Source organism: Salmo trutta, chromosome 38 (assembly GCF_901001165.1).
Source record: "Salmo trutta chromosome 38, fSalTru1.1, whole genome shotgun sequence".
In the NCBI taxonomy this organism is placed as follows: Eukaryota; Metazoa; Chordata; class Actinopteri; order Salmoniformes; family Salmonidae; genus Salmo; species Salmo trutta.
In genome coordinates, this window is record NC_042994.1 from 12,285,221 (window position 1) to 12,303,542 (window position 18,322).

The 18,322-nt window shown below is 43.6% G+C and overlaps 1 protein-coding gene and 2 pseudogenes across 4 annotated transcripts; 1 reads left to right on the plus strand and 2 right to left on the minus strand.

The window, feature by feature from the left end:
- Nucleotides 1-345: 345 nt before the first annotated feature.
- LOC115178043 (arf-GAP with dual PH domain-containing protein 2-like) lies at nt 346-11,321 on the minus strand. Of its 4 annotated transcripts, none has more exons than XM_029739063.1 (12): nt 10,644-10,734; nt 10,379-10,418; nt 9,847-9,977; nt 9,580-9,671; nt 9,221-9,303; nt 8,917-9,029; nt 1,819-1,965; nt 1,641-1,724; nt 1,457-1,519; nt 1,252-1,329; nt 930-1,158; nt 346-770 (listed from the first exon to the last, which is right to left on the minus strand). In XM_029739063.1, the coding sequence occupies exons 4-12, from the start codon at nt 9,666-9,668 to the stop codon at nt 739-741; spliced, it is 918 nt and encodes a 305-aa protein (XP_029594923.1). In that variant the 5' UTR covers nt 9,669-9,671; nt 9,847-9,977; nt 10,379-10,418; nt 10,644-10,734; the 3' UTR covers nt 346-738. The 4 variants fall into 4 exon arrangements, with proteins under 4 accessions (XP_029594923.1, XP_029594926.1, XP_029594922.1 ...); XM_029739066.1 differs by having other exon boundaries at nt 10,379-10,440; nt 10,644-10,711; XM_029739062.1 differs by lacking the exon at nt 10,379-10,418 and having other exon boundaries at nt 10,644-11,321.
- On the plus strand, nt 11,320-13,690 carry LOC115178044 (transcription elongation factor, mitochondrial-like; annotated as a pseudogene).
- LOC115177944 (ATPase family AAA domain-containing protein 5-like) lies at nt 13,642-18,151 on the minus strand (annotated as a pseudogene).
- Nucleotides 18,152-18,322: the final 171 nt, after the last annotated feature.

Here is an 18,322-nt window from a genome sequence, read left to right on the forward strand (position 1 = left end):
ACAGTTGTGTCAAGTTGGCTGGATGTCCTTTGGGTGGTGGACCATTCTTGATACACACGTAAAACTATTGAGCATGAAAACCCCAGCAGCGTTGCAGTTCTTGACACAAACTGGTGCGCCTGGCACCTACTACCATATCCTGTTCAAAGGCACTTCAATATTCTGTCTTACCCATTCACCCTCTGAATGGCACACATACACAATCCATGTCTCCATTGGCTTACAAATCCTTATTTAACTTGTCTCCTCTCCTTCATCGACACTGATTGAAGTGGATTTAACAAGTGACATCAATGAGGGATCATAGCTTTCACCTGGTCAGTCTATGTCAAGGAAAGAGCAGGCGTCCTTAACGTTTTATACAGTGTATATACACATTAGTTAATAGAAAGTATATATTACATTCCCAATGTCCCCGACAATGCCATCAGTTCCCATCTCATAATAGGCAGTCCTGTCACTGGTTTGCAAGGTGCCCTGGATAATGGTGATTTGCAATGATTACCAGTGCTGGTCCACATTGGCAGCTCTTCAGTTCGTTTAGCCTCTTTAGCCTGAGTTCATTTAGCCTCTCCTCATTTTCGGATAAACATGACTCCATTGAAGAGTTCATTGATCACCTGTTGTGAGAAGCCTCCACCCTGCCACTGTTAGGCTCTCTGAAACAGGCAGCCAGCCCCACACATTGCCATTTCTTCCTGTAAATCGTGTTTTCCTTTCCTCAGGTTTTTACACCTTTCATTTTTTCATCCTTCTCATGTTTGCCTCAGCTGAAATAACAAATAAAGACACAGTTTCAATAATAAAAAATAAACTTATTTCAGCTACTCAAAAGTATAATTTTCTGTCATTGACCACTTTAACAATAATCGTAAGTCTCATGCTGCTGGTATATTGTAAACATGGTGAACAGTGAATGGTCTTCTTACTGTTGTAGTGCTGTGGTAGCATAGGCTGGGAGATTACTAGTTTGAAGGCTTCTATCCACTCCCTCTGGTCCTGCTCCTGGTCACACAGGAAGACAAACTGCCTGTCTGGCGTCTCCAAGGTGACCGCGAACCTCCACCTGCCACTGCGGCTCCCCTTAGGCTGGCCCTCCCTCACAGAGTAGCCATGGCCCTCTGTGCCGATGAAGACAGCTCCCAGTTCCAAGGCATCCTATGGACGGATACACAGCAATAGACACACACACATTGCAACATTCTTCTCCACAAATACAAATGTCTTATGCATATTCTCTGTTGTCATTACCAGTGAAGTTTTGAAGTAGGACAGCTTTCTGTCCGTTAAGTTTAAGATGAACCATCTCTTCTTGAATGGCTCCCATTGCTAAGAACAGACACAGAAGGCACAGAATCAGCCCTGGCTGAGCATCATACAGGTTGAGTTTCTGATGCTCTCGGTGTATATCACTTTAAAACTTCACTTTGTTCAATGAATTTGCTGGATTACTAACCGTTGGGCCGGTTTTCTCCATGTAGCCTTCTTTAATGCTACTTCTGGTTATCAAAGGTACAAGCTGCACAAACAAAAACATAGAAAGGAGACAGATCGGTACAGAGGGAGTCCTTGAAAGGATGACGTCACCTGTGACATATCATGTCAATTACGGCGATACAAGACTTCTACTTTGAACTCACGTCACTGTCCTTGGCATTAGGGTCAACTTTCTTGAGGTAAGCAAACCGGGTGGCCCGAATCGCATTGAAACAGGACACAATTTCCTAGAAGTAGGAGAGAGAAATTTGACCCCAAGTCTTCAAATCTCTAGACGTCTTCATGACAACGTTTCAATTGAGTTTTGTCATAGGTTATTACCTGGCTGTTGTCATGGTAAACAAACAGGTTTCTGGTCCGTTCTTCTTCCAGGTAGGAGATTTGCAGCCCGTGGGCGTGGCCTATCTTTTCCGGCTGGAACACGGCATTGAGGTCCTTCATAGAGATGACTGCTTTGGGCTTCTTGGACTAGGGTCAATAATACACAACAGGCAGCATTATAATGATCCCTTCTCAGGTATTTTATATTTAACATTTATTTAACCAGGTAAGTCAATTAACAGCATTCTTATTTACAATGACGGCCTAGCAAGAGGAAAAGGCCTCTTGCGGCGATGGGGCCTGGGATAAAAATGTAAAAAAGGACAAAACTAATCACGACAAATGAGACACCACAACACTACATAAAGAGACCTAAAACAACAACACAACATGGCAGCAACGCAGCATGACAACAACACGACATGGCAGCAACACAGCATGACAAAAACATAGCATGACAACAACATGGTAGCAACACAGCATGGCAGCAGCACAACAAGGTAGCAGCACAAATCATGACAACAACACAACATGGTAGAAACACAACATGGCAGCAGCATAACATGGTAACAGCACAAAACATGGCACAAACATTGTTAGGCACAGGCAACAGCACAAAGGGCGAAATGGTAGAGACTTCTTTTTAAAACAGCCACCAGTGTCAGTAAGACATTCTTCCTACCGAACCACATAACCTTTGTTTTGGAGGTGTTCAGAACAAGGTTAAGGGCAGAGAAAGATTGCTGGACACTAAGCTTTGTTGTAGAGCATGACACACAAAATCTGGGGAAGAGCCAGCTGAGTATTATAGGCTGACCACACCGCTTGCGTTGCGTGCGCGAGTGTTGCAAAATAAATTTAGAATCTATGTTATTAAATTATTGCGTCAACGAGCGTCTGCGATGCCAAGGGCTAAAATAGAACTCCTTTCTATTTCTGATGCAAATCGCGCTGCAAGTCCTGCCTCTCCCATCTCCTCATTGGTTTATAGAACAGGTACCCACGTGCCATCTCCTCATTGGTTATACCCACGTGGGTGATTGAAAGACGAACTGTGTTGCCGGTCGGTGTAGTAGTACTATGAAAGTTTAGATGCCAATCAGCATATAAGTTCAAAGATGAAAAAGCCTGGAAGGAGGAGAGATGACTAGAAACTATTTGGTTGACTGTTTTATGTGTGGATTAATTGTCGGAGTAGAGGACCTTGTGCATTTCAGGTAAAATAACAACTCAATGTTTATATCCCAGGACAAATTAGCTAGAAACAGCAAGCTAGCTAAATAGGACAAATTAGCTAGCAAGTGCAAGCTAGCTAGCTAAATTTCCATAAATGTTTAAAGCTTTTCAATCTGTCCCCAAATTAATGTAATTGGTTCAGAGTTTGTTTTGATATTTTAATCTGCGTGTCGTGATCGCGTTTGTTGTAGGGGGGACAAAATAAATGTATGCACGATGGCGCACGCGCGCAGCCTGTTTGGGTTCCATGTAAGACTGTATCATCTGCATATAAGTGGATGCAGTGCATTCGGAAAGTATTCAGACCACTTCCCTTTTTCCACAATTTGTTACATGACAGCCTTATTCTAAAATTGATTAAATCAATTTTTTTCATTATCAATCTACACACAATACCCCATAATGGCAAAGCAAAAACAGGTTTTTAGACATTTTTGCAAATCTATAACTAAGACTCTTCCTAGAGCTGGCCGCCCAGCCAAACTGAGCAATCGGGGAGAAGGGCCTTGGTCAGGGAGGTGACCAAGAGCCCGATGGTCACTCTGACAGAGCTCCAGAGTTCCTCTGTGGATATGGAAGAAACATCCAGAAGGACAACCATCTCTGCAGCACTCCACCAATCAGGCCTTTATGGTAGAGTGGCCAGACAGAAGCCACTCCTCAGTAAAAGGCACATGACAGCCCACTTGGAGTATGCCAAAAGGCACCTAAAGGACTCTCAGACCATGAAAAACAAGATTCTCTGGTCTGATGAAACCAATCTGACAGAGTTTGAATGGCTCTGCAGAGAAGAATGGGAGAAACTCTTGAAATACAGGTGTGCCAAGTTTGTAGCATCATACCCAAGAAGACTTGAGGCTGTAATCGCTGCCAAAGGTGCTTCAACAAAGAACTGAGTAAAGGGTCTGATTACTTATGTAAATGTGATATTCCATTTTTAATTTTATTTTTTTTTTGTTAAATTTGAGCAAAAAAGATATATTTTTTTGCTTTGTCATTATGGGGTATTGTGTGTAGATTGATGGGGGGGGGGGGGGGGGGGGGGGAATAATTGAATCCATTTAGGGATATGGCTGTAACGTAACAAAATGTGGAAAAAGTAAAGGGGTCTGAATACTTTCCGAATGCACTGTAAGTGGATAAGAGCCAATTGCCTGAGGTATGTTGTTGATGTAAATTGAGAAAAAGAGTGAGGCTTGGGATCGAGCATTAGGGTGACAGGTTTGCTGCAACAGCAGATGTTCTGACTTTACATATTGCACTCTTTGAAAGAGGTAGTTAGCAAACCAGACCAAATACCCCTCAGAGACATCAATACACCTTAGCCGACCCACAAGAATGGAATGGTCTACCGTATCGAAAGCTTTGGCCAAGTCAATAAAGACTGCTTAGAGTTAAGGGCTGTGATGACATAATTTGGGACCTTTATGGTTGCAGTGACACATCCATAACCTGAGCGGAAACCAGATTGCGTACCAGAGAGAATACTATAGACATCCTGAAAGCCAGTCAGTTGATTAATAACAAGTTTTTCCAACACTTTTGATAAACAGGGCAAGATACTGTAGAAATTGGCCTATAAGAGTTAGGATCAGCTTGATCTCCTCCTTTTAAATAAAGGTTTCAGCGTGGCTACCTTCCAAGCTCTGGGAACCTTCCCAGAGAGGAGAGACAGGCTAGGCAACGATAGGGTCTGCAACCTTAAAGAAGAAAGGATGTAAACCATCTGACCAAGAAGTTTTTTTGGGGGGTCAAGTTTAACCTGTCTGGGCTAGGGGGCAGTATTGAGAATTTTGGAAAAATATGTTCCCATTTTTAACTGCCTCCTACACCAACTCAGAAGCTAGAATATGCATATTATTGTTCAGGTTTGGATAGAAAACACTCTGAATTTTCTAAAACTGTTTGAATGGTGTCTGTGAGTATAACAGAACTCCTATGGCAGGCAAAAACCTGACAAGGTTTCAAGCAGGAAGTACCCTGTCTGACAAGGAGTCGTGCGTCTTGCATCTTTTTATTGAAAAGTAAGGATCTTAGCTGTAACGTGACAATTCCCAGGGCTCCAATAGGCTCTCAGAGCCCGCGAAATAACTGAAGGTTTACGAGGGAGCCTCAGGTTGAAACATATTATCGCCTTTTGTAAGTGGATGCTCCGAGGACCTTTGAATGATGCGCGTGCATGAGTCGCTTCTGAGGAGAAATTTTATTCGGCTGTTTAGGCTCAATGCATACTCCCGGTCGGAATATTATCACTTCTCTACGACATAAATGGCATAAAAATTGGTTTTAAACAGCGGTTGACATGCTTCGAAGTACGGTAATGGAATATTTAGACATTTTTGACACGCCAATGCGCCATGCGCGAAACCGGGAAGAAGCATTCTAGAACTCACGAACAAAACGTCGCTGTTTGGATATAACGATGGATTATTTGGGACCAAACCAACATTTGTTATTGAAGTAGAAGTCCTGGCAGTGTATTCTGATGAAGAACAAGCAAGGTAAGAACATTTTTCTTATAGGAAATGTGATTTTGGTGGATGCTGACCTGGGTGGGTATCTAAATAGCTAGCCCTGTAATGCCGGGCTATGTACTTAGATTATTGCAAAATGTGCTTCATCCGAAAAGCTATTTTAAAATCGGACATATCGAGTGCATAGAGGAGTAATGTATCTATAATTCATAGAGGAGTAATGAGGAGAGTAATAGAGGAGTAATGTATCTAGAAAAATATATGTACAGTGTGTACAAATGTAGAAGAGCAGGGAGGTAAGGCAATAAATAGGCCATAGAGGCAAAATAATTACAAATTAGCATTAACACGAGTGATAGATGTGCAGATGATGATGTGCAAGTAGAGATACTGGGGTGCAAAAGAGCAAGAAGGTAAGTAATAATATGGGGATGAGGTAGTTGGGTGTGCTATTTACAGATTGGCTGTGTACAGGTACAGTGATTGGTAAGCTGCTCTGACAGCTGATGCTTAAAGTTAGAGAGGGAGATTAGAGAGGGAGCTGATGCTTAAAGTTAGAGAGGGAGACTCCAGCTTCAGTGATTTTTGCAATTTGTTGTAGTCATTGGCAGCAGAGAACTGGAAGGAAAGGCGGCCCAAGGAAGTGTTGGCTTTGGGGATGACCAGTGAAATATACCCGGTGGAGAGCGTGATACGGGTGGGTGTTGCTATGGTGACCAGTGAGCTGAGATAAGGCGGGGCTTTACCTAGCAAAGACTTATAGATGACCTGGAGCCAGTGGGTTTGGCGACGAATATGTAGTTAGGGCCAGCCAACGAGAGCATACAGGTCGCAGTGGTGGGTAGTATATGGGGCTTTGGTGACAAAACAGATGGCACTGTGACAGACTACATCCAGTTTGCTGAGTAGAGTGTTGGAGGCTATTTTGTAAATGACATCGCCGAAGTCAAGGATCGGTAGGATAGTCAGTTTTACGAGGGTATGTTTGGCAGCATGAGTGAAGGAGGCTTTGTTGCGAAATAGGAAGCCAATTCTAGATTTAACTTTGGATTGGAGATGTTTGATGTGAGTCTGGAAGGAGAGTTTACAGTCTAACCAGACACCTCGGTATTTGTAGTTGTCCACATATTCTAAGTCAGAACCGTCCAGAGTAGTGATGCTAGTCGGGCGGGAGGGTGCGGGCAGCAATCGGTTGAAGAGCATGCACTTAGTTTTACTAGCATTTAAAAGCAGATGGAGGCCACAGAAGGAGTACTGTATGGCGTTGAAGCTCGTTTGGAGGTTTGTTAGCACAGTGTCCAAAAAAGGGCCAGATGTATAGAGAATGGTGTCGTCTGCGTAGAGGTGGATCAGAGAATCACCAGCAGCAAGAGCGACATTATTGATATATACAGAGAAAGGAGTCGGCCCGAGAATTGAACCCTGTGGCACCCCCATAGAGACTGCCAGAGGTCCGGACAACAGGCCCTCCGATTTGACACACTGAACTCTATCTGAGAAGTAGTTGGTGAACCAGGCGAGGCAGTCATTTAAGAAGCCAACGACACCAATGCAGTGATTGACAGTGTCGAAAGCCTTGGCCAAGTCGATGAAGATGGCTGCACAGTACTGTCTTTTATCGATGGCGGTTATGATATCATTTAGGACCATGAGCGTGGCCGAGGTGCATCCATGACCAGCTCGGAAACCAGATTGCATAGTGGAGAAGGTACGATGGGATTCGAAATGGTCGGTGATCTGTTTGTTAACTTGGCTTTCGAAGATTTTAGAAAGGCAGGGCAGGATGTATATAGGTCTATAACAGTTTGGGTCTAGAGTGTCTCCCCCTTTGAAGAGGGGGATGATTGCGGCAGCTTTCCAATCTTTGGGGATCTCAGACGATACGAAAGAGAGGTTGAATAGGCTAGCAATAGGGGTTGCAACAATTTCGGCAGATCATTTTAGAAAGAGAGGGTCCAGATTGTCTAGCCCAGTTGATTTGTAGGGAATCAGATTTTGCAGCTCTTTCAGAACATCAGCTGTATTTGGGTGAAGGAGAAGCGGGGGGGGGGGGCCTTGGGCAAGTTGCTTCAGGGGGTGCTGAGATGTTGGCCGGGGTAGGGGTAGCCAGGTGGAAAGCATGGCCAGCCATAGAAAAATGCTTACAGAAATTGTCGATTATTGTAGATTTATCAGTGGTTACAGTGTTTCCTATCCTCAGTGCAGTGGGCAGCTGGGAGGAGGTGCTCTTATTCTCCATGGACTTTACAGTGTCCCAAAACTTTTTGGAATTAGAGCTACAGACCTGGATAGTATGACAGAACTCTGCAGGCTATCTCTGCAGTAGATTGCAACTCCGCCCCCTTTGGCAGTTCTATCTTGTCGGAAAATGTTATAGTTAGGGATGGAAATTTCAGGCTTTTTGGTGGCCTTCCTAAGCCAGGATTCAGACACGGCTAGGACATCTGGTTTGGCGGAGTGTGCTGAAGCAGTGAATAAAACAAACTTAGGGAGGAGGCTTCTAATGTTAACATGCATGAAACCAAGGCTTTTACAATTACAGAAGTCAACAAATGAGAGCGCCTGGGGAATGGGAGTGGAGCTGGGGGCTGCAGGGCCTGGATTAACCTCTACATCACCAGAGGAACAGAGGAGGAGTAGGATAAGGCTATAAGAACTGGTCGTCTAGTGCGTTCAGAACAGAGAGTAAAAGGAGCAGATTTCTGGGCGGGGAATAATAGATTCAAGGCATAATGTACAGACAAGGGTATGGTAGGATGTGAGTACAGTGGAGGTAAACCTAGGTATTGAGTGACGATGAGAGAGGTTTTGTCTCTAGAGGCAACATTTAAGCCAGGTGAGGTCACCGCATGTGTGGGGGGGTGGAACAAAATGGCTAGCTAAGGCATATTGAGCAGGGCTGAAGGCTCTACAGTGAAATAAGACCATAATCACTAACCAAAACAGCAATAGACAAGGCATATTGACATTAGGGAGAGGCATGTGTAGCTGAGTAATCATAGTTATGAAGGAAGGTTTCTCATTAAAGTTTTTCAGCAAGCGTCTATGACAAATCAGTACAGGTAATTTAACTGAGCAGCCAGTCAGGATTATTTGTGAGGATAACATCAAGGAGAGTAGCCTTTTCTGGGTGTTTGGGATCATACCTCATGGGATTGGTAATGATCTGAGAAAGATTTAGGGAGTCCCATTGTTTTAAGTAACAGGGGATGTTCCCTGTGACTTTTCCAAAGCCTTCTGGGCACGTCCCCAGGACGACATTTTGTTAGCTGGGTTATCTGATCCAAGAGGATGGAGAGAAGCAACTTAAAGGGAAAGGGGGATACCTAGTCAGTTGTACAACTGAATGCATTCAACTGAAATGTCTTCTGCATTTCAACCAACTTACATCCTCCTTGGTGAAGTATCTCAAGGTGAAGTCCGTTTCAGAGAGCAGGAATCTCCTTTTCAGGAACTGCTTGTTGTCCTTGCCTTTCTTCCATAGAATTCCTTCGTAAAGTCCTGAATGGGATCCAACCAATACAAAACATTGATTTAGTTAGTATCCCTTGTCTCTTCATACGCAGTATTTTGGTACGTTTGTTTCTATGCCTTGCTCTGTAGACAGAGATGTATGGAAATGTCTTGTGTTCCTTGACAATTTGAAGAAAATAAATGGACTTATCCATGGCTTGTCAACATTTAGCACTTACCTGAACTATAAGGGAGGGAGTTATTCTCTCCTGTGAATTCTCTCCTCTCATACTTAGCACGTATCCACTGATCTTTAAGAACACTGTCAGGAAACCAAAAGGTTAAAGATTTAAATTCAAAAACAAATATTTTAAAAATACAAACTTTTTGTGTTCAATATATGACTCAACTTCGACCACAAACCATGCAGTATTTGCCAACTCAATCAATTGTAGGCTAATCGACACCAATATATTTCTTCCTCTTCTCTTGAAATAATACTACATCCTTCCAGTGAATGAACAACTGTCAAGTCATCACAATTTACACTTCCTTAAATGGAGTGAGTGAATGAAGACATTGATATAGTCCCACTCACACACAGTCCTTCTCCTGTGGCCGGTAGTAGAAGGGCGGAACACACTTCTCGTAGAACGCATTGGCTGCAGCGTTACCCCTTGTCTTCATAAACTACAATTAGAAACATAATAGGAACGTTATAACATAATAATAACGTAATAAGCATGTTATAACATGACAACGTCAAAGGGATTGTGACTATTATTGTGTGTTCTTGAGAGTACATCCTTCAAGGTGTAAAGGTTCTTGGTACACTACTGGGCTATTGTGACATGTTAAACTGTACCTCTACTAAGGAATCATCCCAGAAATCCAAACGTATGGACTTTATCCGGCTGATGGCAGGCAAGTCCCGATGTGTCCCCGAACAGTTCACACATACAAACACACCAAGTTTGTATGAGGCCCAGTCTGGCTCTGTGAATAGCAGTAATATGATACTGTATCAATCAATCAGCCACTTGAAATGTACAGCCTGTTTACCTTTGAACCACATTACTATAGTTTGGATACTGGACTTTGTAGTATGTCATGCCTTGATTGGTTGTTTTTTCTAGGTTGGTTGATGAGTTGTAGAGATTTACTGGAAAGGAGGAACCATTGTAATCATTGTCTGAATTAACTATAACTTCCCCCAAAATAAGTTCTTTAAAACATGCCATGGTTGTAATCATTTTACTTTTTAGTCATTTAGAGTGACTTACAGTTAGTGCATTCATCTTAAGATAGCTAGGTGAGACAACCACATCACAGTCATAGTAAGTACATAATCAGCAGTGAAATCCAGTGAAATAAAAGCAAATGCAAATATAACTCACATGTCTTACATGGCTTAGGTTTTTGCTCATGCTCCACATTCTATGAACAATAGACAACCACACTGAAATAGTCGATCATTAATATGAAATAGTCACATAGAAGACATAGCGTCTGTTTGGGGGTCCGTCAATATTTTACTACTTTAAACTTTTGTTTTACAGTTCCTATCTGTACCATATCATAGCCACAATGGTAACCTAAACATGTCAAATGTTAGAGGCTATCAATCGTGGTTTAACATGTATTTTATTAAATATAACTCACCAGGGGCCCCACAGTCGGCACAATAGTCGTTGCTGGGCTGTTTCACCATATCAAGCAGAATCTTCTTATTTTTCTCCGGACTTGCCATAATTAAATCGGCTATTCTTCTGCGTCAATCAAGTCCCAACAAACGAATTGCTTATTTTACTTAAGTCCATGCCTTTTCATTAACTTCAAATGTATTACTTCTATAACAGCTGTCAGGACATTTTTCTCTTAGTTGTTGCACTTGACCGCGCTCACAGGCCGACGTTTCCCCTTCTCACTGGCATAGCAACATGACGTGTATTGTTCTCCACACAAACACTCACTATTCAAATAACAATGAGCAGGGGAAGTGAAAAAAACATTGCCACATATTACGCATAATTTATAAACGGACAAGTAGGCCTGACAGAATAGTAATATCTAAGAAAAACAGCTGTAATTGATTGTATGGTATATATTCCCATAAGATATATCGAGATAATATATAATGTCTTGACAATGTCACCAAAGTTAATTCATATTCATATTGAAATATAAATAAATAAAATATTTTAATAAAAACGAAGACAGTTTGCACTTGAGATGAAAGTCAGATTTCAAATGCAGCTTAAAGAACCTGGAGAGGGGGGGACATAAAGTGCCTCGGAACCGAGTATGCATGATCCTTGTTTCTGCATCGGCGTGAGATCGGCGAACAACTAAAGGGCAAAAGTTTGAATGCATTACCTGTAAAACCACGATTACATTGTGGGTTGCAATGCGATTTGGGTCTTTAATCGCCCGGAGAGGTATGCACAAATGTTTTATTCAAACCGTTAAGTTTCTCGTAACTTCTTAATTATATATTTTTCAGGTGCTATTTGTTAGCGGGTGGGTATAATTTGTGGAACGTTCCAACAGGAAACTGTTCCAGAAACAAGGTTGTCGACAAAACAACGCAAACAAAGTTGATACCAGGTAGGGGGTGGCTATTTATTTAATTAATTCATGTGAGTTGATGCCTATTCGGCAGCTAGTTAGCGAGGTCAATTGATCATGCTACTTTGTATGCGTTGTTTGTTGGAAACCTTGTACTTTACGACGTTTTTGGAACAGATTCCTGTTGGAACGTATCACAAATTATACCCGCCACCTATTGTGTGTTTCGCCTCTATTCTTGCAGGGCAGTATGGCTTATTCTACCAACCCCAGGGCTCACTCCCCAAACTACAATTCCTATATCTCAACTGCACGTGCTGCTGGAGGAGTCGGATCCCAGTCGCAGGCTTTGAAACCCTTAATGACACCCTCTCTTCATCCACTACTCTTTGCGATGATGACAAGTCGCTGGACGCATACTACACGTCAGAGCAGCGAGATGTCATTCTGCAGCTCCTCAACAATGCGGCAGAGTCGGAGCTCGCCGCTGTCAAGCTCCTTTGTGGACACAAGTCTGTCAACATTGTGGAATACAGGACTAGAAATTGACCTTTTAAAAATCTCGAAAGCGTCATAAATGTGCCGCTTCTGAAACACAAAAGTGCTGTCATTGTCTTCAACTCCATCCTCAACCCTCCGGAGAAGAAGGAGAAAAGTAAAGATCCAGCTAGCCAAGTTCATCAGACCAGAGGTGGAAAGGACCTGGCTAGACGTAAGATGATTTAGCTAGACTGATGGCCTTGAGGTCTGGATGTTGATGGCACAGTTGGGCAGCCCACAGGGTCAGTCCCCGCTGTCACCACATAAATACTATGTCAGTGTTATTACATGTGTATTTATCCACTTTTGCCTTTCTTCCAGGAAGCAAATTCCATAGTGTCCATTGTGTGTGGAGTGAATAAAATAGCCTGGGCGCACGTGGATCGTGGCATAAACGTGTTGGAGTGGAAACATGAGGATTGCCACAACTTCCTGAAGGGAACCTACATGGCTTCTGCCTACTTGGATGACGTAAGTTGAATGTTTCCGACGAGGTATTCTTGCATTTGGGTAAGTAGGTTAGCCCTGAGACATGACTGTGCAGTCTCCTATGGTGTCAGTCTACAGCCATGTTTCAGGGTTAGGTTTCAGTTTAACGCATAATCATTGGCTCTGTAATATCCAAATAGCCTAACTCCTGTACTGAATCACATCTCATTATGTGCCATAACATCACCAGATTTCCCGTGTGGTATCCCACCTCCCCACTGCTGACTTCTTCGTTGTGGAAAAGCCGTCCATCTCCCTTCAGAACACTGCCCTGAACCCAGTAATGGCTCACATGCGTACGGTGGAGGCGATAATGTTCGTCCTGCTACACCCAGCCTGTCATTACTGCTCCACCCAAGGTGCTCAACATGATGCGCACTGCCGTCGGCCGCCATTTTGGCCTCATGGTGGGCGAGTCGCGCACCAGCGGGGCCCAGGCGGTGCAACAGATGACGGAGTCAGTGACTCAGATTCCGAGGGTGACATTCCCTCACAACCTGTTGGTGAAATACAGGAACTCCTTCCAGGTGGGGGGGGCGGAGCTGTGTGACGCCATGTTGCAGGCTGTGGCGTTTTACGAGCTGCTCAGTGAATCGAGTTAATGTTACAGCGGCAATTTCCACGCTCCATTTTCACCAGGGACTGAAACTGGTTGACTGTGTACAGTATGTGTGACCTGGTGGGGTCGAAGGTCACAAAGAGCTAACCTGAGAGAGAGACCTGCATATTGGAGTCTTGATGGAAATTGACACTAGCTTATATTTAAATGTATACTACAACACTTCCCACCTGTAGACTCAGATGGTATTGCACTTGTGTCAGTTCAGGCCCCAGCAGCTGAACTCAAGCCTCTCCTCAGACACCACACGTCATGTTCTTCACTTTCCCATGAATAGAAATGTTCTGTCAGGGCCAATAGTAAAGCAGAACAGGCTTGAATGTGTACAGTGACATGATTTGTCACATGCGACCACCTGCATCTGTACCTTTTATGGACAAATGTTTATAATGCCTTCAAAGCCTGAAATACCACTGATTTTAAACACCAACTCACTGAACCAGATTGTAACAAATGCATGTTATTTTTATGCATAAATATAAATAGGATTTCATATTTCAGTTATACATTTTGAATGCATACATTAGAAACTTCTCACTCAATGTAATAAGCATGAATGAATGTACAGCAAACTTTATCATGAACACCCATATGGGCTACATTCACTAAATCACAAGCCATTAACAGGGAGATGATAGCATTAACCTGCCTGTAATGCAGTGTAGAGCCAGAACAGTTGCAGATCTTGCTGACTTAAATGGTCATGGGAAATCATCTGCAAGGAGTCTGTGGCCTTAGGGAGGCCCAGGTGAATACTGCTGAGGTAATGCAGAAACCTAGGAGAAAGAGCATTCATACAACAAATCGGTCTTTAAGTCATCTGAGCAATCTCTTAAATTATAACTGTTTTCTCTTAGTAGAAATGAGTAAGGTGCTCTCATGCAGTGTATTGACTCACCTGCCTTGGCCCTGCTCCTGGGTTCTCTCTGATTGGCACATGCTGCGGAGGACAGGCAGGTAGTCCACGGCAACAGCTTGCTTGTTTCCCAAGGTGTAGAAGGCTCGGCTTGAGAGGACGGTTCTGATGACGTCATATCTCCTGTGGACCATGCTGGAAGACAAACTGCTGTTCAGATACCACCAGAAGGTTTTGTTTGCAATAGTGCTCATTTCTGACTAACAGTTTGAACCAAATTCTAACAGCATTACAAATGTGAGTGCTAACTTCACATAAGCATGTATGGTAATTTAGAGGACTGAGCCACCAATGCATTTCTTACAGTGAAACAAATAACAGAACACTCAGGAAACTGCACTCACCTAGGATCACAGGAAGTGGTCTGACTGACGTTGAAACCCCGTCTGGGTGGGGGGACAGGGAGGGTGAGTTTCTCCATCTGCTCCCCCTCCAGCCTCTGGGATCCAGCCCATCCCTGACACCCTGGCCAGCCACCTCTGGAAGCCCAGGCCCTCTACTGCAGCCTGGATCTACAATGTCCTCTCACACCACCACCTACAGCCCCCATCCTCCTCTCTCATCTCATCTAGCAGTCCATCCTTTCCCCTGTCCAGGGAAAAGCCCCTGGTCTGCATGGGCCAGCCTTATGTGGAGACTCACTCGGTAGAGGTATCAAGGACATGAGGTCCATAAAGTCCGTTATTGCATCTAAGCAGTGGCACACCAAGCCATCTGCCGCCTTCTCAGTTTGAAGTTTGTCATTAACAGTCTCAGTAATATTTGATACACTTGGATGAGCGCTCCTCAGAGATGGTGAGGCTCTATAAGGCTTTACTAACATTCTGTGAGCTGATCTGGAATCGGATGTTGCCAGACATTTCTTTCTCCTCAGCCTGGAGCCGGAGGACACCTTAACTGGACTGGTCTGATCCAGGATCAGTGGGATCTGAGGGTGGTGGATGTCAGGGGGTGTTGGCTCACTCTGAAGCCTAGGGCGAGTCACTTTCTTTAGGGTGAGGAGAGGACTGGGCTGGGTCCTGACTGGTAGGGGAAGGAGGAGCTCCAGGTTCGAGTAGAGCAAAGCTACACCTCTCCTCCAGCTCTCAGTAAGGATCTCCATCAGCTTGATGATGTCTGGTTTAGCCCAGGACTGGCACTGAGGAATCAAAGAGAAAGGCAAGTCATACAGTCAGACGGTCATTCAATGTTATTACCCGAATAAAAGCATTAGATGTTAATCTAGTTCAAGTTCACAGGGCCTCTGAGGTGATGTGCCTTTAGACTGGTCTGCAGGTCATGGCTGGGGCCAGAGTTCAGGAGCCCCAGCATGCTCGGAGTGCAGCCCACGTCACAGGGAGGATGACGGGGAGAAGGATTTTCACCCACTGCAATATCTTCCACTGCAGCAACATCCAGAGCTAGGGTTCACCAAAACAATCAAGTGTAAGACTTGAGAATTGTAAGACTTGACAAACTCTTTTAGACAGGGACCAAGAAAACTAAGGGGTCACAATACATGTGATATACTAACACACCTAGCCATTGAAGTTAGTCAGTTAATAGTTTGTCATCACTCACTTCCATACACACCACCTGCAGGGTCCTTCAGTGGCCTTGCCCTCTGAGATGCGTGTCCTCCAGAGCTGCAGATCCAGAGCTGCAGTAGGGTATGTCTGATGTGTAGCTGGTTCAGGCTCACCAGAGAGGTGATGTCCCCAGCATCCATCCTGATGTTCTCACCCAGGCACAGCAGCTGCAGATAACTGCAAACATTCACCTGGGAGGGTGCATGACACAGACAGAAACAAAATGGAGTAGCAGCTTCATATCATATCATGCACATTAGCTGAGGGGATGCAATGGTGCCAAGATGATTGACTTACTACTGAAGGTTTTTTTAAAAAGGATCGCTTCAAAGTCGCCGTCAAACTTTGCCTTGAAGAAGGGATCTGAAGACAGTTTTCATGTTATGATTCAACTTCACATAATTTTCAATACAGATTGAATTCCTATTTTTCAGTATACAGTATATACACACACACCACTAGTGGTCAGTATCACGGGTCTCTTGGTGGTCGTCATGACGGTCTTGATTGCTGTGAGGAATCCCACATCATCATCGAATCCCACATCATCATCCCACATCATCATCATCATCATACCACATCAACCTGCCAGATAGCAGGTGCAGCTTGGTCACTTCATTAAAATGTCTAGTCTGCAACCTGGAACTGCTATACAACCAAAATAAAACGACTGACTGCTGTGTGGTTTACCTCTTCAAATAGAATGAGTGATGTGGACATCCTTTTACTCCGGCTACCTGTTGGTGGCTCTTCAATGTCTGGTGACAGTTGACTGACCAACATAGGGTTAATAATATCTGCCTTCTTCACGGTCTTGAGACAAAAACTGTAGGAAATAATATCAACGATTAAACAAGAAGACTAACCGTAGCCACACCAGAGGAGGCTGGTGGGATGAGCTATAGGAGGACAGGCTCATTGTAATTGATGGAATAAATGGAACGGTATCAAGCACATCAAACATATGGAAACCACACGTTCGGCTCCGTTGCATTAATTCCATTCCAGCTGTTACAATGAGCCCGTGCTCCTATGGCTCCTCCCACCAGCCTCCTAAGATCCACACATGCCTATGTGTGGTTAACTAAACTTGCAAGGTGTTTCCTGTGTTTCTTAACTATTTGGTAGGTGCTCATCCTGTTTTGTAGATAAAGGGCCGTCTAAGTTTGTGATCTCTGGTTTACTCTTCTTCTTGAAGAAGTTAGCCAGCATCATGGAGGCTGCACTGCCACCTCTTATGGTGGGAGCTGAGGCCCCTTCCTAGAGGATGAGAAAACCTTTCTAGGAGAGGCCACTATCTGTGTGAGGAGGGCACAAAATAGATTTAACCCACATTCTCCATTGGACAAACAATAAACAAAATAGTTCCCGTCACTTTAAATAAGTGATTTTCAGTAGATGGCTATGCTTAGACTGCATAAAGTACTTTTCAGTAGAGGGGTGTGCTTACCAGCTACTGTGTCAGATTTAGTTGAGGTGTTGTTGTAGCTACTGAGATGAGATGGTTTGAAGGTGGTGCTTCCCTGGATCTCCAACAGGTGAGATTGGGTGGCCTCTTTCAGTTGAGTCAGGACGTGGCGACCGCTGCGCTGCGAGGAGGCGTTCACTTCGAACACCTGGAGAGGCCAAGGAAATGAGCAGTCAAGACGGCCATCTTACATATATTAACACTGACTAGTCATACTGCACCCGAAGGTTAGAAGATGATTGCATTGTATGAAAGCTAACCTGTTTTGGTGAATCATATGACTGAATGAACATGAGCCAGCCTCTCCTGGTTCTCTGCTTTACCCATCTTATCCAATTACCCACAAACTGTCATTTAAAAGTTAAAAATAGAGGAATGTCTTTGTTCCACATTCTAACACCAATCAGCAGGTCATATTCGGGCTCCCGAGTGGCGCAGCGGTCTAAGGCACTGTATCTCAGTGTTAGACATGTCACTACAGACACCCTGGTTCAAATCCAGCTTTTTCACAACCGCCTGTGATTGGGAATCCTATAGGGCGGTGCACAATTGGCCTGGGTTTGGCCGTCATTGTAAATAACAATTTGTTCTTAACTGACTTGCCTAGTTAAATAAAAATAATAATAAAAATATTTCTGTATCAAATTCCTTTCTGAAGATGTCACCATTATGGTCATCACATCAATAGGGCATTCATATCATTCAATATAATGGGAATACAAAATTAAAGTTACTTTCACTTCTGTCTTCGTAGTGCCAGATTGTAGCAGGTGCTGCAATACAGTTACCTATAAAGTAGCACTTTCACAACCGTTGACACATTGTAACAACGTAGACTTAGCTAGTTAGCAAACTTTACTTTCTGATATGATCTTCTGAACAAGTCAATGATGGCCTACCCAGAAAGTGACTTTAAACACACAAAACACGTTTACGTTTAAGCTAATTTCATAATTTAGCTTTTCCCTAAACAAAACTCAGCACACGCAGCCAACTGTTTAGATGTTGTGTAACTTACCGCTTCCGTATGTTCAAATAGACGCGCCAAACACAGATCAACCAATCAGACAGTAATTTGAGTACCACGTGACGAATATTTGGTCCCACCCCTATGCACTGTAGTTGCAGAAATTCTATAAAAAGGTTTTTATGCTAATTACAAAATCTTTGGTA